The sequence below is a fragment of the Macaca thibetana genome, chromosome 2 (assembly GCF_024542745.1).
Source record: "Macaca thibetana thibetana isolate TM-01 chromosome 2, ASM2454274v1, whole genome shotgun sequence".
NCBI lineage: Eukaryota > Metazoa > Chordata > Mammalia > Primates > Cercopithecidae > Macaca > Macaca thibetana.
The window spans coordinates 52,240,260-52,266,000 of NC_065579.1; the positions used below are offsets into that span (position 1 = coordinate 52,240,260).

The 25,741-nt window shown below is 38.1% G+C and overlaps 1 protein-coding gene across 1 annotated transcript; it reads right to left on the reverse strand.

Annotated features, from left to right (window-relative positions):
- Window positions 1–7,290: 7,290 nt before the first annotated feature.
- COMMD2 (COMM domain containing 2) lies at window positions 7,291–21,292 on the reverse strand. Its single transcript, XM_050779800.1, has 5 exons — window positions 21,147–21,292; window positions 20,979–21,056; window positions 20,174–20,256; window positions 19,457–19,630; window positions 7,291–10,515 (listed from the first exon to the last, which is right to left on the reverse strand). The coding sequence occupies exons 1-5, from the start codon at window positions 21,211–21,213 to the stop codon at window positions 10,318–10,320; spliced, it is 600 nt and encodes a 199-aa protein (XP_050635757.1). The 5' UTR covers window positions 21,214–21,292; the 3' UTR covers window positions 7,291–10,317.
- Window positions 21,293–25,741: the final 4,449 nt, after the last annotated feature.

Here is a 25,741-nt window from a genome sequence, read left to right on the forward strand (position 1 = left end):
AAAAAAAAAAAAAAAAAAAGAAAAGAAGAAGAAGAGGAAGAAATGAGGCTAGAGATAAAGACAGGAGTCAGATTATGAAAGACTTTATAAGTCATATTAGAAGTTTGGATCTTATCAAAAAGGCAATGTAAATCAACTGAAGAGTTTTCAGCATTCAAAAAATGTGATTTCTGTTTGGAAGACAATTCCGACTCGGGGCAAAGAATGGGAATGCATTGTGGGGTATGGGGGGTTTGACAAGTGAAAATCAGGGAGACCAGTTAACTGCAGGCAGATACACCAACTCTGGCAAGAGATAATGGTGGACCAATGAGCACGGGGGCAATGGATAGAAGTGAACTAATTCAAGACATATTTAGGAAGGTAGAATTGATAGGAGTTGGTAACTAACCAGCTGTGGTTAAGAAGCCAGAGAGAAGCCAAGAGTGACACACGTCTCTGGTTTGAGTGGGTGTTTGAATGGTGATGCCATTTCATGAATAAAAAACACTGGAAGAAGAGCAAGTTTGTAAGAGGGATGACTTTTGTTTATTTTGAGTATGAAGTACCTGTTAGACATTTAAGTGTAGACATATGGTAGGTACGTGTGTCTCAAACTCAGGAGAGCAATATGGGCTAAACATCTATAGTTGATAGTTATCAGCAAACTGATGGTAATTAAAGCCTAGGGAATAAGCCAAATTACCTACTATAAATGTGTGGAGAAAAATGGCTTCGGATAAAGCTCTGGGGAACACTTGTAACTAAGAGGAGCAGAAAAGAGTCCTGCAAAAAGAGTAATAATGCAGTGCTAGAGATGTAGGATGCAAAACAGAAGAGTGACAAAAAAGAAAATAAGGAAACAAAGGATGGAGATGGGTATATTAAAATTAGGATTGAAAAGTATGCATTGGATTTAGCAACAAGGAAAGACCTGGAAATGTTATCAAGATTGGTTTGGGAAGGCAGGTGAATTTTTTTCAAGGAGTTACTGAAATGGAGAAGAGAGAGGGTGTATGGTAACTGAACAGGGAGGTGGGTCAAGAGATTGAGCTGAAATAGACTTGAAAATGCTTACTTTTTAACATAAGAAATCAGGAAGATGAATAAGTAAAAGTCACAAAAGTGTCAGAAAAGAACAGGATCTAGATATGTGAGGAATGCCTCTTCTACTGGAATGGGAAGAGGAAGAGGACTATTAGTGCAGGGAACAGGGAGAATTGTGTATTTGGTGGTCAGAAGGGAGACAATTCCTGTCTGGTCACCTCTCTTTGTTCTGTAAAAAAGGGAGGAGTCATCTACCAAGAATGAGGGGGGGTGCTGGATGGATTGGAGGTTTAAGGGGAGTGGAAAAGTTTTGGAATAGCTGTTGAAAATGGGAGACAGCTGACTAGGAAAATAGTAAGACAGTCAGTGAGTGTTAAGGGTTTAATTGAGATTGATGACAATGAATGTATAAACTTTATCAAGTTTATCATCTGTGTGGTTTTGCTTAACCTGTGGAGCTCAGTAGCCCATGCACAGAGTATATTGTATGTACTATCCATTCATCACTCTTATTTACTCAATCACTTGTTCATTAATTTAACTACTTTGTGCCAGGTACTATTCTAGGCACTGTTTCATTAGATGATTATTTAATGTTTTATCTTCTTTTTCTTTGACAAAAGGTCTCATTCTGTCATCCAGGCTGGAATGCAGTGGCACAATCACTGCTCACTGCAGTCTCAGCCTCCCAAGCAGCTGGTACTACCGGCACATGCCACGACACCTGGCTAATTTTTGATTTTTTGTAGAGATGGGGTCTCACTGTTGCCCAGGCTGGTCTTCAACTCCTGGCCTCAAGCAATCCTCCTGCCTTGGCCTCCCAAAGCACTGGGATTACAGGCATGAGCCCTCATGCCCAGCTTTTTAAAAAAATCATATTTCTACAAGCAGACCATAATATATTAATACTGAAAGAATTACAGTGAAACCACCAGATCATTGAGTTTTAAAGAGATAAGAATTTATAGGTATGATAGAGAAAGTACAGAAAGCAAATAATAGGGCATTAGAGGAAAAATGCTCATTAAGGTTGTATATTTTGAATCTCATCTCCCTAATCACACTGAGATCTTAACTATGAGTTTGTTGCAGCCAATGTATATATTTATCCTAAAAAAAAGCCTAACTTTTAGATACATGACAATTTGTGGAGCTGTTTTACAAAAATTCCATTTTGTGTAATAAAGTATGCAATTTTGCAAAATTAATGTAATTGTATTGTGACACTCTATAGCATTTTAGGGTTAGACCCTAAGACTGTAACCTAAGCAGAGAATGAATTTGAAAATGCATTAGGTACTCTGCAGAATCAAGGGACAGACCTAAGACCTGGTCCATAAAGGACAGGAGCAGGAGTAGATTCATGAGGCTATGTATCAGGCCATCAAACATCTGGCCAGGTCACTAAGATGAATTTGTGTCAACCATTCCTTTCAGTGTGAGAGTTTCAGAGTTCTAGGAGAGACTTATAGCCTCAATGTGGATAGCAGAGAGCGTGGTCCCATGTCTGACAGTCCCATCAAACTACAGCCAACTGGGAAGAGCATATTCCACACATATAAATTGGGGTGTAATCAAAACAGCAAAATGATCAGTAAAAAATCACCTTCTTGATGTACCTAGTGAAAACTAACGTCTCCTCTCTTATAAATGCAGAGCTCCTTATTTGTTGTAGCTCTTCATCTGCCTAACACACTCTAACTGAACTGTTGATGTTTATGTACCTTTCCATTTCCTCCAGCAGCTTGTGAGCTTTGGAAGGCAGTGGCTGAAGCAGCTTCATAATCTGGGGAGCAGTGTCCTGAAGATCTCCCAATGTGGCTATTTCAAAATTTATTTAGAATATTCTGAGGTGTGAACTTATGGAAAAGCAAATGCCCTTTTCTCTATTCCACTAGAGACAAAGAAATTTTTAATGGTTTTACCTTTCTAATTTGAAAAACACAAGATGACTATAGGAAGACATAAATCCTCAGTTACTTTCCTATCTTTTCTAAATCTACCAAATGCCCACAACATCACTCATTTTAGTAGAAAATCTATTAATTTAAAATTTAAAAGGATATACAGTTGTCCTTTCGTATCCACAGGGCATTGGTCCTAAGATTTCTGAGGATACAAAAATCTGTGGATGTTCAAGTCCCTTACATAAAATGGTGTAGTACAGAAAGTCCCAAACTTTTGATTGTTCAACTTGCGATTTTTTGACTTTAGGATGGTAATATATGCATTCAATATGCTCTTTATGATGGGACCACATCTGGATAAACCCATTGTAAATAGAAAGTATCGAAAGGTAAACCTGTCATAAGGCAAGGAGCATTGTGTTTGCATATAACCTATGCACATCCTTCCCTATACTTGAAGTTATCTCTAGACTACTTGTAATACCTAATGTAAATGACATGTAAATAGTTGTTATACTATATTTTAATTTTTTTTTGTATTATTTTTGTTATATTATTTTTATATTTTTGAATACCTGTGATCTGTGGTTGATCGAATACATAGATGTGGAACCTAAGATGTGGAGACTGACTGTAATACTGGTCTAATTTTCTTTAGAGCTGATTTTAGCTAAGTCTCCTTGATAGTTCATCTAACTTCCTAGCTGTATAACTTTTGAATAAGGCTAAAAATAAAACACAATCCTCTGGAAAATAACTCTTCTAATAACTGGCTAAGAAGAAATTGCTCTTCCAACTTGTATCTGGGAAGTTTTTTTGTTTTTATTGTTTTTTTTTTTTTGAGATGGAGTTTCGCTCTTGTTGCCCAGACTGGAGTACAATGGCACGATCTCAGTTTACTGCAATCTCCGCCTCCTGGGTTCAAGCAATTCTCCTGCCTCAGCATCCTGAGTAGCTGGGATTACAGGTGCCTGCCACCATGCCCGGCTAATTTTTTGTATATTTAGTAGGGACAGGGTTTCACTACTTGGCCAGGCTGGTCTCGAACTCCTGGCCTCAAGTGATCCACCCACCTTGGCCTCCCAAAGTGCTGGGATTAGAAGTGTGAGCCACCATGCTGGAAAAGATAATTCTAAAAAACCATAATTATAGAGAATATATTACTAAATCAGAAGTTCTTTTATGAACATAAAATAAACTGCAACAGATTATAATCCACAGTAAGATCAAGACTAAGGCTTGTTAAAATACTGTGAAAAGGAGTACCCATAGAATGGAATATTATTCAGTCATAAAGGGCTCAGTATTTCAGTATCATGAAATACTGATACATGCTAGAACATGGATGAACCTTGAAAACATTATGCTAAGTGAAAGATGCCAGACACAAAAGGCCATATATTATATAAATCCACTTATATGAAATATCCAGGATAGGCAAATCCACAGAAAGTAGGTTAGTGGTTGCTAGAAGAGGGGAGAATGAAGAGTGACTGCTAATAATTACAGGTTTCTTTTGGGTATGATGAAAATGTTCTGTAATCAGATAGTGGTAATGGTTGCATAATTTTGTGAACATCCTAAAGCCACTGAATTGTACATTTTGAAAGGGTAAATTTTATGTGAATTTTAACTCAATAAAAAATAATTTTTAAAAAGAAGGGGAGGAGGCTTAATGAGAGGTTTGGCATGAAAATAAATTGTTTTAAGGACCTAAGAAAGGCATGGAATTTAGTATTTATCCCTTGGCAAAAACAAAGAGTAGATGAAACAAGCATAGAAAAGAATACCCAATAATTATATTCTTGAAAACTTAAACATAAAAAAAGAAAAAGGTTTTAATTACATTGCTCATACCAGGAGATAAATTTTGGTCTTCTTGAAAAGTACATGGGGACTTGCTCATTTTTTCCCCCCAGATACTAAAAAAAAAAAAAAAAAAAAAAAAAATGCCTGCAGCTTTTCTTAAGCTCTTATTTTAGTCTATGAATTGTGCCAAGTCTCAGCTGCAAATCAAACCATTTTATTATGGTGCAGCACTTAAACTCACTTGAGCTTTGTAAGAATTTTTTATTTGGAATGAAAGAATACGGTTTTCAGACCATGTCAGGAAATCATATCCTAACCATCTATACTTGCTCCAATGAAACTCAGACTTCCCTGGATTTTCTTTTCCTCATTCTCTGAATTTTAATCTGTGTGTTTAGTCTTTGAGTTAACTGAGAAGCCTTTTCATTCTGTGAACTAAGCACATTCCTTCAAAACCACAGGAATCCACTTCTCATTGGACTTATGACAATCACAACATTGGCATGCAGGTAAAAAAGAACTTGATTTGCTTTTCCCATCACACCTCTGGTTACCTCAGGGGACCCCACTTCAATGGAAAAAGAGTAAGGATAATTTCTGTCAAAGTATTCCTGAGCATTCTATAATGATTTAACCTTTCCTCTGCACACTTCCACAGCTGTAGCCATTGAATCATGTTAGATTTCTGCCTTCCAGAAGAAGGTAGAGTTTCAAGGAAAAGCAATTCTAGCAGACACCAGACCAGAGGAACTTCCCTTCTTCAGAATAACTCCCTCAGGAGATTCCTTTCTGCAGCCTAATGAGCTTATGGATTAAACTATTTTAGAGGATGGAATGGCCTAAGAGCATTCTAAATTCTGAGACTACAACTTTATCCTTTGTTCAACACACAATATGGGTTACTCTAAGCACTTAGCATTTAACAAAACTGAATCTGTACCATGTAAAAAAGCCAGAAAAGGTTTCAAAATGTGCTTTGTTATCAATATAATACCATGCATAAGTGGGTAGTTTATAGCTCAGTGTAACAGAGTAAAAAAAATTTCAAAAGTCAAAGGGCCTCATATGGATGGTGAGAGAAGGCATACATTTTTTGTGTGTTATTTCCCTTTTTGGCTGCTGGGCAGACTCTTCTGCAACAGAGGATATGATAACTGCAAGAGAATAGAGTGAAAAGTGTAGTCTTTGCAACCAAAAAATGTCAATTTAGGCTCAAGCACAATAAAAAAGCACAGTCTCTCACTCTGGTGGTCATATAATCAGTAATATTTCTAATAATAAACATAATTTACACTATAATTATAAAAAGGAGTTCATCTTATTAAAAAGTTGCTTGGGTTTAGAATGGCAACAACTCAAGTAAAAGCCAAGTTTTAGAGTACATTAACGTAGATATTTGTATTATTGATACTGCCTTTTAACCTATTAAGGATATAAAATTACTTTTTCTATATTTCCCCATTATGGTATGTCAAAACTTACGGACTCATGGCTGTTGTGCATACTTAAGGTATAGTTGGAGTTCCTGGGTAGAGAGGAGCTGTAAAAATCTAGAACAAAGAGCCATTACTACTCAGTGATCAAATCATTAAATACACATTTTAGTGCCATACAGTATTTTTTCTCTTATAGAATTTTTTGAAAGATGGAAAATAATGGGCTTATTCTGCCTTTATAATTCAAACATTACTTTCAAAATTTATAAAGCTTACTGCACTAACTACATTAATGGTGGAGTTAAGTTCATTTGTTTTGTTCTAAGAAAAGTACTGAAGTTTGAATATAACAGTGATGATGGTTTTAAAAGTGAACACATTTAAGTTAGAGGCAATGTAGTATCATAACATTTCTACCAAAATATTTTCTACTGTTGGTGGAAGAAAGATGTGAGAGTAATCTATGATTATGGAAACTCTGGAAGAGACTTAGTCAAATTCATATAAGCACAGAGAAGACTGAGTAAATTATAGCAAGAGGACTTTAATATAGCAGCTGACAGAACTTCCTGACCATAAGGGATGTGAAAATCTACAAAGAAATACTGTTTTCATTTGAGATGAAAAACAACACAAACAATTCTCCATTTAGAAGTAATATTACCTAGAAAAGGAGAAACGGCTTAACGTCTTAAGATTCCCATGTTTCTTTCACTAACATGGAGAAAAAAAAAGACAGAAAAAGGAAACTCTGGAGCACTCTCTATATAAAACCCTCAGCCTGTTTACCTGAGTCCTTCAGGGACTGAGTCGTTTTGAACAGCTGAGTTTTCTGGTAAACTATGTGTTTATCATTGTAAGAATTAAGTTTGGGTAAAAATATCTACTAAAAATATATTTAAATTCCCTGATTTTTCTTTCCTTTAATATTTTCTTCCTAAATATTATGAAAGTCATTCAAACTTACTATAGAAATTAAAAAAGAAAAGAAATAGCCATAATTCCGCCACCCAGAAACAACCAGTTAGCATTTTTTTCTCAGTTTATTTAACAGAGTATACAGGACATAATTCAAGACTATAAAATAATGAGATTCTCAGTCTACAAAACTATTTCAATAATGGTAAACATTTATTGAGTTCTTTGTAAAGCCTGGTACTATGTTAAACATTCTATATACATGGTCTCATATAGTCCTTACGAGCCAATGTGGTAGGTAATCCTATATCCCTATTTTAGAGATGAACAAAAAAAAAAAAGGCTTTGAGAATTTGTCAAAGACCCATAATAAGCTACAGAAACTAAATTCAAATCCTTTTGTCCAACTCTGAAGACTTATCTCTTAACCTCTTCATAAGATTAAAACGCTAAAAGGACACATACTGTTATGAATTTTAAGGGCTCCTACACATGCATCCTTTATACACACCCTTCATGGTTTTTCAAACCATGTCAGATTCTCATTTTTCAATTCTCAAGATACAGCATCTTCTTATAGCATCTTCACCACCTTTCCCATTTACTATCTTAAATGTGACCAATCTCTAACAAAACAAGCTTTTTGACATTTTGTGAAACATTTAAGGAGACTTCCAAGGAATGTAACATATGTAGACTTTGTGACACATATATTGGCATGTGCTCACAGCTCTGTTCTGAGATGTTATTATTTTGGCTTTGAGACATGAAGGATATGACATTTAAATCTAAACATGAACCAGCCAATCGTGAAAAGTCAGCATACTCATAATCCAAAAAGCTTCAGTAGAAATTTAGATAGTAATAGAAGGTGCATTACTCAGAGTCAAGAAACCTGGGTCATATTGGAGAGTAGAACAGTGACTACCTCTACAGAAAATTATGTTCATATACAAGCTACAACAAATATCAAATGTTATATAAAACAAACAATGCAGGGGAGTCCACAAGGATGTGGAATGCTTGAACAAAAAAAAAGGAAGAGGCTCATTCAATGGCTTGTACTAAAAGATAAGCCCCAGATTCTAAAAGAAGGTAGGCAAACTGCTCCCAACTCACCCTGGTCTCAAAAGGTGAAGAAGGTAGAACACCGCAGAAGGAATAATGGAGTACAGTGAAAGGAGGCCAAGGGAGGTTGATAAAAATTAAGGATCAGCATGTTTTCTTGTTTTAATTGGGGTAAGAACAGTGGACAAAGAGTTGGAGATAGGTTGTTCTGAGGAGACAAAGGGCTGTTTCAGTCTTGGCTGGGGTCAGCCATGTTTATCTTCTATCGAATGTGGACAAATAAAAAGCCTCACAGAAGTATTTTTTATCACATAAGCTTTGCAGGCATGTTGCTTTTAAACCCAATGACATATGCTACTATTTCATGTAACAGATAAAGTTTCCTTTTGTTTGTGAGGTTGTATATAAGAGAGTTTCATTAATCAAGTTGCCAATATAATTAAAAATTATTTGTGATTATAGTTTGCTGACATCTAATAATATAGTTATTTTACAACAGCAGAACATATACCTACAAGAAAAGGGTGGCCCGGATGCCTGCAGGGACCAATGGGTAGCCATTTCAAGTATGCTTTTCTTCCACTGGCCTATTCCCTGCTAGGCTCTCTCTTCTCTAAAGAGATTGCAACATGGTATCACTCTGACATGAAAATCCCTAATTCTTAGGAGGCAAAGTAAAAAGTCTAGAGTGCAGTTTAGAGTCTGATTGCTTCTACAGCCCTTTCTAGATTATTCCATGAAGACTCTCAGGATAAGGTCTGGGACACATAGTTAAGACTGAACCCTCATTTCCACCCTTCCATACAATTCTTCTCCCTAAGTCGGCCTCTGTGTCTCTGCACTCTCTCAGGCTGACCTGACAAATCAGCACCTGAGTTTTTCAGGCCAAAAGCTTTTGGTTCCCTACTAAAAAATAAAACAAAACATAAATCAAGTTTGTAAGGGAGAAGGGATAGTTGCCTATAATGTAATAAACATGGTCTTCCTTCCCTCATCATAGTTTATTCAAATTATTAAAAGTGACTATAATTTGTATCCAGGACAATCAAGAATTGATTATATTTCTCTGCTTCCACTATTTGTAAATGTAAATGACAGAGTGTCTCCTAGATGCTTTGGGTATGGTGGAAAAATTAGTCCTTGATAAAACACAATAGATGACCACACAAATTTGAGTACTATTTCAGCCAATTAATTAACCACGATCACTCAGACTTAGGCAATATGATAAATACTTATCTTCACATACAAAGAAAAATGAATAAACTGCCTATAACAATATGGCATTAAAAATCATACTGATGCTCAATATTCTGTGGCTACTAACATTGTGGGCTGTTTTTAAAAGTCAAAAATACTGAACTGTTTAGAAAATTCTGCATAGTAATAGTATTACATTGTGAATTTTATTTTCAAATTTGATCAATAAAGAGGAAAATAATAAAGTTAAGCAGTCAAAAGAAGTAGCGAAAACAAGATAGTCATGCATATATACAGAATATATAGATTCATTTCTAGTTGATTCAATCCTATTTACATATTTAAAATACAAAATAATGGCCGTCTGACTAGTTCCACTGGTAGAGCATGAGACTCTTAAAATACAAAATACATCTTAATGTGTCAAGATAACCAGTTAGCACCAGGAAAGGAACTTTACTTTAGCTTCTGATTATTTTTTACTTTTATTTTTACTTTACTATTATTATTTTTGAGATGGAGTCTTGCTCTGTCACCCAGGTTGGAGTGCAGTGGCACAATCTTGGCTCACTGCAACCTCCACCTCCCAGGTTCAAGCGATTCTCCTGCCTCAGCCTCCCGAGTAGCTGGGACTCTGACAGGCGCGTGCCACCACACCTGGCTAATTTTTTGTATTTTTAGTAGAGACAGGGTTTCACCATGTTAGCCAGGAAGGTCTCTATCTCCTGACCTCATGATTCGCCCACCTCAGCCTCCCAAAGTGCTGGGATTAATGGCATGAGCCACTGCACCCAGCTTAGCTTCTGATTATGACCTCAGTATCTTGGAATAGATACTGAGGAATACTATGTATTTATCATCATGAATTAATAAAAAATTAATTTTGAAAAGTAATTGCTGTATATCATCAATTCAAAAGTGATTCAAATGAACTAAAACCTTAAAACTGGTAACTATTTGATGTTGCGAACAACTCTCCTACAGTGGTTTGTCTTCATCTCTTCCAGTGCTTGTTCCAGTTGTTGAACCAAATGGAGCAGGGTGGCTGGGTCTGTCTGTAGAACTCTGGTGTTGTGATCTCCATTTTGATTAAGGTGTAGCTTTATAGTCACTGCTGGTTTAATCTGTTGCCTGAGACTTCTACTTGCAAGCTTGATTTTAAATGAAATAAGAGCACAGTAACTATTTAATAACCATGCTGAATACATATTTATAATTATCTTAAACCATACACAAAAATTAAGTTTCAGATGAATTACAGATTTCAACATGAAAAGTAAACTTTAAAACCTTTGAAAAGAAAATAATGAGAATATATACACAATTTTATGGTATAGAAGATTTCTTAAGCATGATATAAAAGGCTCAAACCATAAAGACAAAACTGGTAAATTTAACTATAATTTTCTTCAAAGGATACCTAAAGATGGTAAAAAAAACAAGTCATAAACCAAGAGAAGATATTTTGCAACACACATATAACCAAAAAAAGATAGTATCCAGAATGTGTGATGAACTCCTCTCATTTAATAAGAAAAAACCCGCAAAATCCAACATAAAAATAAACAGAAGATCTAAATAAGCATTTTACAGAAGACAAACGAATAAACATAGAAAAATGTGTTCAACTTCATTAAACATCAGGATAATAGCCAGTAAAACCACATTGAAATACCATTTTACAAATATCAGACTAGCAAAAATTAAAAACCTGTCCATACCAGGCACTGCAAGTGACAGTAATGGGAACTCTCATCCACTGCTGGTAAGGGATGAGAAAATTACTTTGGAAAACAATGTGCATTACCAGCAACTCTACCCCTAGGCATATACCTTAACCTCTTACACATATACATTTATTCATGATAGTATGTTTCCAAGAAGCAAAAACTAGAAATACCTCAAATATTAATTAACAACAGAACGGATAAACCAAGAACAATCACAGAATGAATTGCTTACTAAATGGTGAGGAAAGAAATGAACTACAGCAACATGGGTTATCATAGAAGAAACAAAAATGTTGAAAAAGCAAGTCACAGAATACATGCAAGTTTAAAAAATACACAGTTTTGTGACAAAATTTATGTTTTTAAAAAAACTATAAAGAAAAGATTAGGGGCAGGGCGTGGTGGCTCACTCCTGTAATCTCAGCACTTTGGCAGGCTGAGGTGGGTGGATCACAAGGTCAGGAGTTTGAGACCAGCCCGGCCAACAGAGTGCAACCCTGTCTCTACTAAAAATACAAAAATTAGCCAGGCATGGTGGCGTGCGCCTGTAGCCTCAGCTACTTGGGAGGCTGAGGCCGGAGAATCGCTTGAACCCGGGAGGCAGAGACTGTGGTGAGCCGAGATCACGCCACTGCACTCTAGCCTGGGCAAGAGAGCGAGATTCCGTCTCAAAAAAAAAAAAAAAGAAAAAAAAGAAAAAGAAAGAAAGAAAAGAAAAGATTGACAGAAAATTCAGGATAATGATTTCCTCCAGGTGGCTGGGAAATGGTTACAATTGGGGGAAGGTACAGGTTCTTCAAAAGTACTGGTTTTATTTGTTAAGTTTGTTGGTGGGTGTACTGGTATTTGTTTTATCATTATTCTTTAAACTGGATATCTATAACCTTTCATTTGTATAACACATTCCAAATTTAAAAAATAAGTACTACTGACATATTTTTAAAAGAAGAAAACCCAAGACTACAAACAATGACCAACTTGAAGGTCCTTTCAATCTTTAGATTCTCCATTAAAAGGTACCAGGATTATCCAAAGCAATAGCTGATTTGAAATCTAGGAGAGAAACTGTACAAGACAAGCCTGAAACATCTTGTTATAGGAGAAAGCAAAAAAGTTATCAAAAATAGTGGAGTCATGTCAAGAAGACTAGATTCCAACTTGAAGAGATTTTTGAGTGAATAACAAATCTAAACCTGAGATTTCAGGATTAATTTAATTCCGTAACATAGAATATTTTGACTAGTAACTTCTTCCAAATAATTCTAGGTAACCTGGGCTTTCAAAAGAACCCAAGATACTGATCCAAGGCTGAATTTAATGTCCCCAAGTAATTTGCAAACAATACGTCAATCCCTTTGGGTGAGCTGGTCCCCAAACATAAAATAGGTATTTGCAGGCTAAAGTACCAGTTTAAGATCACCTCTGTAGTACAGATAATTATAGATTATGACACATATACATATTATACATATGATAATAGAAAACAGTACTTATTTATTCAATTATAGTCTGTTTATATTTGTTTTTCCTCTACACTGACAGACAGGGACTGCACTGACAGGGACTGAGTGTATTTGGTGTGTAATTAAGCCATGACTTTTTTGTTGAAAGACTTAAAGCCACTATCCTCCAATTTTTAGACAACATATCTAAATTAAATACCTATACAAATATCTATACTATTCTTTAACAGTTCTAAAAAAGAGATTACATAACATCTCTAACAAACATCTAGTAAGACATTTTTCTCAGAAAGAAGTTGAATGACAGTACAACAGGACAAAGAACAGTGGCCCACAAAGTTCTTGATATGGACTTTTTTTTTTACTGGGGATAAGATTCTGTCCTCCTCCCCGTAAACATAACAACAATAAAAGCAACTTTAAAATGAAATGTCTTATTTCAATGCAAATTAGAAAAAAAATCAAAAAACCTTTACTTTGAAGGGCCATACCTCAAAGGCACTGAAAAGGGTATTCTGGCAAAAAACATCAAGTAGGAAACAGGATACATAAGTTATATTTCATGTAGCTACAGTTCCTGAAAGAATTCAGTTCTCTGTTTAGCCTCAGAGCAAACAATATGTGGGCAGGACAGGAAAAGAATGCTTTGAAGTAGTTGTAAATGGACCGGCCCTAAAACGAACATCCTCCGGCATCAGTCTCAGATGGTGGTAGATTCAGTTACTAATGCTATTAACAAGGACATCAATTGTGTTGGCAATTTATTAAGTCTGGGGAAATGTTCCTACTAGACACTAAGCTATGATGATTAATTTGATTCCCATAAGTGACTGTACAATAATTAGGTGGTAATTGTCCATCACTACCAGTCTCCATGAGACAAGTCAGTTACTTAAACATGAAAGGCGCCGTATGTAGTTACTAGTTTCCTAGACATTTAACTAGTCTTATCTGATCTGCCTTTCTCTATGAGCAGAAGAATCTACTCCAGTTAAAATCCTATGCAATGGTTTCAACAAATAAGCTGAGGAACTCAATGAGCTCTGAGTAGTAGCTTTTTTAGCCCTTAAATGCATTTCTCCATAAGAAGCAACATTCATTCAGTATACCCTCAACCTTAAACTGTACTAGTCCTACCAATAGTGCAGTGATTCAAACTCATTTCACTGGGTAAATGAGCTCTCAAGTTTAATTTTAGAAAATTCAATTTCTTAATTTTAACTTGCAAAAATGTCTTCATAATGGACACACTCAAAGCAAATCAATAAAGTCAAAAAAAGAACTATTAAAGCCTATTGCACCCCAAAAGTCAGGGGGCATTCGCACACAAGAGACAGGTAAAGATCTACAAGATAAATTACTGCTGAGCCACATACATGACCATCCCCATATCTCCACCGGGTTATTGTGAAAGGATCTAAATATAAAGGCTTATCCAGTCATTTCCCCCACGAACCCCACAAGACTTGCTGCTTATGAAGTCCCCCAGAGGATGAACTGTTTTGTTCTTTGCTGTATCCACAACACCTGGCACATGTTAGGGGTACAAGAAATATCTGATAAATAATTTAAGAAGCCACTTAACTGCCCTTGCCACCCATTCTTTCTATTCAGCACCAAATGCCTATTATATGCCAGGTATTGTGCTGGGCACACAGTAATGAACAAGACACAATACTTGCCCTCCTGGAGCCTACAGTCTGGCTTATACCACATCCTGTGTTCATGCCTATTCAAGCACTCATTACACTTGATTATAATTGCTGATTTCTAATGAAATTTTATTTTTTGGTCTCCCTCTTACTGTAAGACTGTGAGGACTTAAAGGCAAGCACTGCTATGTCCACAAGGCCTAGCACGCACTAGACATTCAATAAATGGTTTGATAACTGAATAGATGTGTAGAAGCAAGAATGGACTAATGGGACATAAGAGATTATCTTTTTAATTGTTTATCTGCACATACCTTAAGATGCTCATGACAATGGGATATTCTCTCTCTATGCTGGCCACTCTATCCCAAGTGTAAAATTTGAAGATACAGTAAGACAGGTACATCTTTCTTCTGTCCAAATCCTAAGGCTTTTGTCTTAACTCTTACTCCCCTGATGATCCCGCTATTCTTAAATGTTGCTCTTACTTTCAGTGACATTGTGTTGTGCTAGTGGTTGTTTTTCCTAAAACCATGCTTAATTACTGGCTTTTATTTCTATTAGCCATGAGCAACCAATGAGATTCAGTTCAGATGTCAGAGAAATCATTCTCATATGTGATTTCAACTAATCCGGCATCCAAGATTTAGGCCCATATCCTCACCTACTGTAGAGACTGCAACTTAAACAAGCTGTCATCACCTTAAATTCACTCTATCTTGAACTGATTAAGGCCATGTGGGAGTGTGGCTCTAGTGCCACCTGAACTTCTAATTTTTTCAAAAGTTGCTAAAAATTATAATTCTGGTGTGAAATTTCCTAATTTTTTTTTTTCAAACCATAGAAGGGAAGTGGTCAGACTGTGGATACCTTTTTAAGAAACTGACTTGCAGATGGACTAGATGAAGGGCAAGGAGAAGAGTCAAGAAAAAGTCCAAGTATTTTTGGCCTGTGTGATTCAAAGAATGGACGTATCATCTGAGATGGGAGAGGCTGTGGAAGAAGCAGTTTCAGCAGGGAGGGGGTGTATTAGTCCTTTCTTACACTGCTATGAAGAAATAACCGAGACTGGGTAATTTATGAAGAAAAGAAGGCCGGGCGCGGTGGCTCATACCTGTACTCCCAGCACTTTGGGAGGCCAAGGCGGGCAGATCACAAGATCAGGTGATTGAGATCATCCCGGCTAACAGGGTGAAACCCTGTCTCTACTAAAAATACAAAAAAAATTAGCCAGGTGTGGTGCCACGTGCCTGTGATCCCAGCTACTGGGGCGGCTGAGGCAGGAGAATGGTGTGAACCCGGGAGGTGGAACTTGCAGAGAGCCGAGATCGCACCACTGCACTGCAGCCTGGGTGACAGAGTGAGACTCCATCTCAAAACATAAAAAAAAGAAAGAAAAGAAGTTTAATTGACACACAGTTCCACATGGCTGGGGAGGCCTCAGGAAACTTTCAATCATGACAGAATGCACCTCTTCACAGGGCGGTAGGAGAGAGAATGAATGCCAGATGAAGGAGGAAGCCCCTTATAAGACTAGCAGATCTTGTGATAACTCACTATCTATCACAAGAATAGCATGGGGAAAACTGCTCCCATGACTCAATTATCTCCACCTAGTCCCACCCTTGACATATAGGGATTATTACAATTCAAGATGAGATTTGGGTGGGGACGCAGAACCAAACCATATCAGTGGGTAAGAAAGGTGGGATTCAGTTTGGAACACACTGCATTTGAATGCTTATCAAATTACCAAAGTGGAGATGAAATAGGCTTCAACTGTATGACTCTCAAGTTTAGAGGATAGTTCTAGACTAAAGATATACATTTGGGAATCCCAAGAATATGGGGATTATTTAAGACTTCAAATTGGATGAAACCAGCTTGAGAATGTAAGTGGAAAAGGTATGAAGACTCAGAACTGACCTTTGGGGCATCCCAATGTTTAAAGGGCAATGAGATAGAATCAGCAAAGGAGATTGAGAAAGAGGAGCCTGTGAAGCTGGATGAGAATCAGAGGAAGTTATTTCCCAGAAGGCAACTAAAGAAAGTATTTCAAGTAGGAAGGTGTGACTAACTGTGACAAATGCGTTAATAAACAGAATGGCATAAAAACTAAAAAGCGATGACCTTGAGTAAGTTATGAGAGTAGAGTGAAGATTATGAAGTCTGATTAGGAAAAGTTTAAGAGAGAACAGGAAGAGAGAGTATACAAACAGAGAGACAACTCTTTCAAGAAGTCTTAGTGTAGGCCGGGCGTGGTGGCTCACGCCTGTAATCCCAGCACTTGGGAAGGCCGAGGCAGGTGGATCACTTCAGGTCAGGAGTTTGAGACCAGCCTGGCCAACATGGTGAAACCCCGTCTCTTCTAAAAATACAAAAATTAGCCAGGTGTGGTGGCACACACCTGGAATCCCACTGTAATCCCAACTACTTGGGAGGCTGAGGCAGGGGAATCACTTGAACCCAGGAGGCAGAGGTTGCAGTGAGTGGAGATCACACCACTGCACTCCAGCCTGAGCAACAGAGTGAGACTGTCTGGGGAAAAAAAAAAAGTCTTAGTATAAAGAGGAGCAAAATAATGGAGCAGCAGCAGGAGGAGTACATGGAGTCAAGACTGGGTTTCTGACTGTGTGCAGAAGGGAGAGGCAAACCAAGTATGACACAGGTAAAAGAGGGAATAATTGCTAGAACTATGTCCTCATGGGGGGAAATGCAGATGGACTGAGGTATACAAGGGAAAAGGCTGCCTGTAGATAAGAGCATGGGCACTTCATCAAGAGGAACAGGAGAGAAGACAAGTGGAGCAAATGGGTCCTGATACAGGCTGAAAGATGCGGTGACAGGTGCGTGTGGGAGTTCTTTCTGTTTGCTTCTCTTTATTAGTCTAGTTGGAAGCAAGGTCAACAGCTAAGCATGGGGAGCATGGAGGAGATGTTGAGGCTTTGAAGAAAGAGATATAGGACATGCATGGTCCCTGCTATCCCAGTGTTTACAGTTTAGTCAAACAAAAAATAAAAAAACAAAAAACCAGGTACATATAAGTGAGATGACTTGCCAAAAGAGGAAGCACAGGTGTCATGAAAAGAAAACACAAATGCCACCAAAATTTAACTGTGTCTAGTGGCAGGGGGCATTTCTCCCAAAGGGAGACATCATTTAGAGCACAAACCCTTTCTATAAAGAACCAGGTAATATTTTAGGCTTTGCAGACCATACAGTTTCTGGCACAACTACTCAACTCTGCCCTTGTACTTTGAAAGCGGCCATAAATAATACATAACAAAGGAGCATGACTGTATCCCAAAAAAACTTTATTTACAGAAATAGGTAGCAAGCCAGATTTGGCCCACAGGCCATAGTTTGTTGAGCCCTGATTTAAGCTAAGACTTACAAGGATAAGAAAGTCAAGTCAAGAAGAAGTAGCAAAGCAGAAAAAGCATTTCATATAGAGTAAACATAATGTGTAAAGGCCTGATGCTCCTCATATTTTGAATTCCCACCTTCACTCTCTGCCCAAGGGTGCTAGATTAACTTTCCTACATGATTGTTTTTTAAGGTTACCGTCTCTCTCTTTTTTTTTTGAGACGAAGTCTCCCTTTGTTGCTCAGGCTGGAGGGCAACGGCACAATCTCAGCTCATTGCAACCTCCACCTTCTGGGTTCAAGCAATTCTCCTGTCTCAGCCTCCCAAGTAGCTGGGACTATAGGCATGTTGCACCCCGCCTGGTTAATTTTTGTATTTTTAGTAGAGATAGGGTTTCACCATGTTGGCCAGGCTGGTCTCGAACTCCTGACCTCAGGCGATCTGCCTGCCCTGGCCTCTCAAAGTGCTGGGATTACAGGCGTGAGCCACTGCGCATGGCCTTAATGTTACTCTCTTATCCAAATATCTACAAGGGCTTCCTATCGTCTGCTATGTCAGATCTAAACCCCTCTAACCAACTTTCTATAACCTATTTGGACATTACCTCCATTTGAATCAGAAGAAGCCACTACAACAGTGGTTTCCAAACTATTGCACATTAGAGTTACCTAGGTGAAAATAAGCTTTAAAAAATCCTGATGCTCAGGCCGAACTCTATACCAATAAATCAGAATCTCTGGGTATTACACACAAACATCAGAATTTCTGTAAAGCTCCCCAGGTTATTCCAATATGAAGTCAAATTTGAAAACAAGTGCACTGTAATACATATTTATCTGTCATTTCCATATCCATGTGGGTCTTTACAACATATTCTGCCTTCTCTACTAAGAATATTTACCCTAATTTTCTCTATTCATTTATCCTTCTGAAATTTCACTTCCTTTTGCTGGAAGCTTTCTTGGATCATGCCAGCACATACACACAATTACACGTGTTGTTGTTGTCGTTTTTTTTTTTGAAACAGCTGTCATCTTCATTTATATAATTATATTCTTCTTTCCCCATCAAGAACCTTATTTTATAAGCCCCTTTAATTACTAGTTATTTTCAGAACACCTAATATCCCTAACCAAGGTGATACCATCTTTTCCAGTTGAAAGTATTTTACACTTCTTTTGTGTCTCAAAGCATTTAGCACACCTCTAATCAGCAAATAGATGGCATTCAATACACATCTACTAATTTATCGCTCTCTGCTTAATAAAGGACTATAAGCAATGGTCTGAATACACCCTTTTGTTTATGTGACTTTAAAATCAACTGAAAGATGAATCTCACGAAAATAATATTGTGAGAGAAGCCAGGTACAGAAGAATATTTACTGAATCATTCCATATATACAAAGTTAAAAGGCAGGTAAATATAATTTGTGTTAGAAGTCAGGATGCTGGTTACCTTTGGAAAGGAGGGAAGGGGCAGTAATTAGTTAGGAGGCAAGGAGGATGCTTCTGGGGTATAAGTCACAGTTAAATGCACCATGTGATAATTCATTGAGCGGTACAGTGACCTGTGCACTTTTCTACATCTGTTAAATTTAAACAGAAAAGTTTTTAAACATCTAGGCACCAATCTAAAAAATCTACATAACCATCTCCTTTTCTAAAATAACCGATTTCTTGCAAACTTTGCAAATTAAACTGATTTGAACACACTGAAAATGAAAGAAATGAACTATTTGTGAAATGGCCTAAAAATGAACATTAAAAAACAAAGTTTCAAACCGGATCTTAGTTAAGGTGGTAAAGAATCCAATAAACAGGACACAAACCTAAAATAATTCTTATATTCTACGTCAAGTTAATTTTAAAAATACTATACCTGTACATCTAGTCGCCATTCAAGGTTATGATAACTGGGAAGACTTGGTGCCAATTCACTTAGAATAGTTCTGATCTCTTTTCTGTTGTCCAGATAAAGCTGAAGCAACAATTTGTTTAATTCTTCAGAGAATCCCAGAACAAAAACAGAGTCTTGGAAATCCAGTTCAGAAATCTAAGTGAATTGAGTTTAAAGAACATCAAAATTTATCTTTGTCTAGCTAAAATACTTGAAATACACAAAAGAATATGATATACTCTAATTTATTCTGTCTAGTAAAAGAAACAGCATTCCTTAAAGATAACCACTGCTCACCATTCCAAAATCCAAGTTACTGATACATAAAAGTACTTTATTAAAGTAAAAAATGGAAAGAATTGTTAAGATGCCCAGTTTCCCTTCCTATTCTTCATCAAGCCAGACACTGCTGATATGCAAACAAAATATTAATACAGTCTCCCTCCTCTTAGGATACATAAATGGTTTAACAACATGCAGAATTAGAGGTACTTCTATACTAGCTATTTATACCAGCAAGAGGTATTTGTATCAGTAGATATTATATGATTTTTATTTTTTAGGTATGTCTTCAAAAAATCGATTATAAACCATTAACATTATTAAAATCCACAGGTACCTGCCAAAACTATGATGTAGAGTACACCAGACTTTTCTTAAGAATCCAGGCAATACAAAACAGTCCAGAGAAACCCTTACCATGAGCTTTGAGCTCTCAGTGAGGAGATACGTTAATCCTTCCACACTATGCTGGACAGTGTCACTACTCACATTCAGTTTTCCTGAGAAAGAAAAGTGAAAACAAGCAAATAAATTACTACTGTGGTATTTATCTTGTTCATATTTGTCTTTAAAAATAAACACTATTTATTACTACATGTTTTCAAACACTGCACGAAAAATAGTAAGTTGGCCAGAGGCTCATGTTCCTTCTCATTCCACTCCCAGCCAAATGCCATTGGTATTTCCCACCATGTAACCTTCTTAACAAAACGCAGTACTGTGGAGACTAGTATAAGGTGCGTAGCCCTTCTCTTGAAAGCGTAGCTCCTTCAAGTCTGGCGGAAGAGGAACTCGACAGGGATTGACTTAATCCCAGAGGCTGCCTCTCACCCAGGGGAAAACAACACTTTTTTTAGCAGAAGCGGATATCTGAACAACTAATAATGATAACCAAATACTTGCATATTTACAGTTGACCCAGCTATTCCACAGACTTTGGTATATTTATACAAAATACTTTTCAGTATTTCTGAAAGTAAGGTGGTATTATGTATGTACATTTTACCATAAGAAAACTGATTTAATAGAAGCTTTAACAATCTCACAGCTACTTCAGAGACGGGCAGGATTTGCACCCTGACTGAGGAGCTCTGCTGGTTTTATTCTACTACAATCGGAACAAGATCCTAGGAGTCACAATAATCCCTTTCTCTCCCGGGAGACAGGGAATGGATCGCAACCGCCCTGGCAGCCTGCGGAGCCGTCCCCTTCCCCTTCTTACTGGCAGCGCCTTCGTAGATTTTTGGGTTTGTGCCGCGCCTCAGGAATTCCACAGCAATCCGCCCAAACTCGGCGACCACTGCAATGAAAGTCAGAAGGCTGTTGAGTGCCGGGCGCTGCCTTTGACTTCCTCCCCAGCCCACAGAACACCGCCCCCACGCCCGCTGACCCGCGCTGTCCACTTGGGGCAGGAAGGCCAGGTGCTCCTTATGCTCCTCGGACAACTCCAGCAGCATCTTCACTGTCCTACGATTTCACCCCGCAGCGCGGACCCCGCCTTCCCCTCTTCCGGCGCCGGCGTCCGGGCGCCTAGAGGCTCCGGCGTCGCAGCGTCCGGAGCTTTGGGTTCCGGCCTACGAACTAACGCCCTACACTCGGACGCCCCCTGCGGCGCAGGCTAAGGTCAGAACGTTCTGCCTTTTGTAAATCATCCCGCAAAGGTGTAGTGAGCGCCGGCTGGGTGCAAGGTGCTAGGCTCTGTGGGAGATGAAAAAGTGTTTCCAATCCGACATGCCCCCTCGTGGAGCATACATTAATATCAATAGCTCACATTTGTTAAGCACTAACCGTGTCAGGAAGTGTTCTTACATTTATTAAATACATTTGGAGTTCACAAGATGTAACTGTGAGATAGGTTCCATTATAATTTCCCCTAGAGATAAGGAAACTGAGAGACAAGTCCAGCAACTGACACTTTTATAAAGCTAATAGTTTCCACAGAGCTTCTGTATATGTTATCTTAAATGTATCTCAGTTAATATCCTCAACAGCAATGGCTTTGTTTTTACAGATAAAGAGACAAAGCTCCAGAGATTATATGACAAAGCCTGTGACAGAGCTAGAAGGAAAGGGTTAGATCCCTCACTTACCTGCTCCAAAGCCCATCCTTCCACCTACCAGGCTGAAAGCTTGTGACAAGGTTTATGAGTGATTATAAATTAGGATAAAGATAATGATGACAATGACCGCTGCTTACAGGATTCAGAGCAATGTCTTTCTCTCTCTCTCTCTCTCTCTCTTTTTTTTTTGATAGAGCCTCACTCCCAGGCTGGAGTGCAGTGGTGGGATGTCAGCTCACTGCAACCTCCGACTCCCGGGTTCACTCGATTCTCTGGCCTCAGCCTCCTGAGTAGCTGGGATTACAGGTGCCACCACCATGCCTGGCTAATTTTTGTATTTTTAGTAGAGATGGGATTTCACCATGTTGGCCAGGCTGGTCTTGAACTCCTGACCTCAAGTCATCCAGCCGACTCGGCTTCCCAAAATGCTGGGATACAGGCGTGAGCCACCACACCTGGCCCAGAGCAATGTTTTTTAAAAAGTGTTTAGGGCCTGTGATAATTTAATTCCTTTTCCAACTCTCTCTTCTCACCTACTGTGGTTCAAATATAAGAGACTATAAAGTTGCTAATTGATAGGAATATGATTCTTCAAATCTCAACCCCTTTAAAATGGAGGGTGTGGAGGAGGAGAGGGGAAGGGGAGGAGACTCTTCATATGTCTTTTCTGAGGCTTGAGACAACTCTTTCTGTAGTCTGAGTCTCCCAGGCAGACTAAAAATTGGAAGAGGTTTTCAATTAACTTCTCTGTGTCTACTTTGTCCTTCACATCTGACTGAAATTGTTTCTTCCACTGTGGCACAGAAAGACAGGTCCTTGAACTTATTAATTAGGTCTTGAAGTAGCATTTGCAGAGAGAACATAATTTTTACTTAGACTGTGGATTGCAGATCAGCAAAAATTGCATCATTTCCTGAAGTTGCCTTTATTCATACGTTATTGAGAAAACATCCATTATTAAAGAATAATTTTCAGAACAGGTAAAATCGTGACTCTTCTACAAGTGTACAATGAACACATGTCACAAAATGTATTGAACTAGTTAATTAATGAGAGAATTAGTGAGAGTACAGTAAAAACCCGTTTCAACTGATTCAAAAGAGGTATTCAAGAACTGTACATATTTAGGGAATAGGAATACTGAAATGAATTTGCAAATAGTTACAGTAGTATGCCAATATGAAATGGCCTTTCTTCTCTGTAATCTCAGGGAATGAAGTGAGGACAGGTGAGGTGAAGGTGAGACTAGGGAGTGGCACAATGGGCTGTCTAAAGTCCATGGTCAAGGAACCAAGTTAGGCCAGGTGTGGTGGTTCATGCCTGTAAACCCAGCACTTTGGAAGGTCAAGGCAGGAGGATCACTTGAGGGCAGAAGTTCAAGTCTAGCCTGACCAACATGGTGAAACCCCATCTCTACTAAAAATACAAAAATTAGCCAAGCATGGTGGCATGTACCTGTGGTCCCAGCTACTTGGTAGCCCAAGGCATGAGAATTGCTTGAACCCAGGAAGCAGAGGTTGCAGTGAGCCAAAATTGGAGTCACTGCACTCCAGCCTGGGTGACAGAGTGAGACACTGTCAAAAAAAAAAAGAAACCAAGTTTTATCCAAGAAAAACCAGCCTGGGAGTTAAAACACCCCAGGATAATTTATAGAGTGACTTCTGTTGCCATAGGTGATATAGTTTTTTAGAAGAAATTACCTGAGTGAAAACTCAAAACTCTAGATTCCATATCTGGCTCTGACACTACCTGTATGACTTCCAGTAAGTTGTTTTTATGTTATAAGCATAGTCTCTTCATCTGTAAAATTGGTATTTTAATACTGCCCTTCTGTGCCATGCAGGACTGTTATGATACTCAGCTGAGTTCAATTGATTTTGATGATATGAAACAATAAATTAGAATTAAGCAAACAGCAGCATTTACATTTTATAGGAGCAGATTTTATGCTCCTATAAATTCACAATCATCTTAAAAGCCATTCATTTAATTCAACAAACATTTACTGAGCAATTCCTTAAAGGTTCAAAGATACGCTATGCTTTGGCAATTTGTAGATGAATAAAACAATGTCCTTGCCCTCTAGGAGGTATCCGAAAAGTGAGGGAGACAGATAATGAAGTAATTCCAATACAGTGTGATGAATAGCAATACTTGAAAAATGAACAAAATGACAAGGAAGCACAGAGAATACACGTTAACTCTAATTTGAAAGAATCAGGCTGAGAATAAATGTCCCAGCGTATCTTGTGTATGTTAATACTAATGCTCTACAATTAGATTTACATTATAAATATATACAGTCTTAATGTCACTTCATGCAATCTTACTTCCAGGGCGAATGTGAACAAAGAATAAATACTCAGTATTTTTTTCACTTGATGCTGGTAGGGAACAAAGCTTCATATCAATTATCCCCTCATATTCTCTCTGCATCTTTATATCCCCCTCCAGCTCATGTGTCTTTCTTTTCTCTTACATTTTCCCATCTTTTTCTCCTTCTTCAGTATTCTAGCCCAGAATCCTTGCACAGGGTATTTCCTTAGCTGTGTTTCAATGACACATAAAATATTATCACCCCCTGCAAGGAATTACAGCTCAATTCACTACACTGTCAAGAGGACATTAACGTGGTGATAAGCCTCACTCACACCATCCACCTTCTCATGACTCTAAAGCTGGCACCAAATGCATGAATTAGCTCCTGAGATTTTAAAAAAATATTTAATTCATTAAAAAATTGTATTATAAATGCAAACAGAAAAGGGTACAGATTTTTAAAATACTCATTATTGAATTTTCTCAAATTAAACACACCTATTACTCCAGAACAAGAAATAGAATGTTACAACACCCCAGAATTTCTGCTATGCCTCCTGCCAGTCACTATCATCTCTTGTTTTCTCTATAGTGAACTAATACCTATACACATGCTGCCTTACAACATCCCTGTAGAATCATCTATGTGTGAGTGTGTATGTGTGAGTCTGTGCACATGCGTGTGTGTGTGTTTGTATTAACCTTTGTGCCCCAACCTTGCAATATCTAACTGGGAACTCAAAGGCATTTTTTTAGAATGAGCCTTAGATTTTAGGTGACTCCGACTGTTGTACCAAAATCTGTCTTATAATCATCTTAGTAAATTGCCTCAAAAATATAAAATATTTAGGAAAAAACTTTAACAGAAGATTTACAAGACCTATATACTAAAAATTACAAAACTTTGCTGAGAGGAATTAAGAAATAATTGGAGATATATACCACCGATACAGAAATATGTTATGGATAATAAGATTTAATATTATTAAAAGGTCAGTTGTACCCAATCAGAATAATTCCAACAGGCTTTTTTTTCCCCCCCCCCGCAGTTGCAAGATTTAATAGAGTGAAACAGAGCTCCCATACAAAGGGAGGGGACCCAAAGAGGGTAGCCATTGCTGGCTCAAATGCCTGGGTTTATATCCAGATCATTGTCCGTCCCGCTGTGCTCTCAGGCAATAGATGATTGGCTATTTCTTTACCTCCTGTTTTTGCCTAATTAGTATTTTAGTGAGCACTCTTTACTATCTGTTTGGTTGGGTGTGAGCTAAGTTGTAAGCCCCGTGTTTAAAGATGGAAGCTGTCACCTTCCCAGCTAGGCTTAGGGATTCTTAGTCAGCCTGGGAAATCCAGCTAGTCCTGTCTCTCTCAGTCTCCATTCTCAACAGGAAAACCCAAGTGCTGTTGGGGAGGTTGGCTGATGACCGCTCTAACTGCTTCCTGCTGAATTGGGGTGTATAGGGGTTGTGCAGTTGAGATTTCCTCAGGAGGGGTGCCTTCGATGTCATTAACATTGGAGCATGGGCTAGCAGGCTGGTCCAGGGGTCCACGGTAGATCTGAGCCATGGAGTGCATCTGGGGCTCCATGTGAAGAACCATTTGTCGC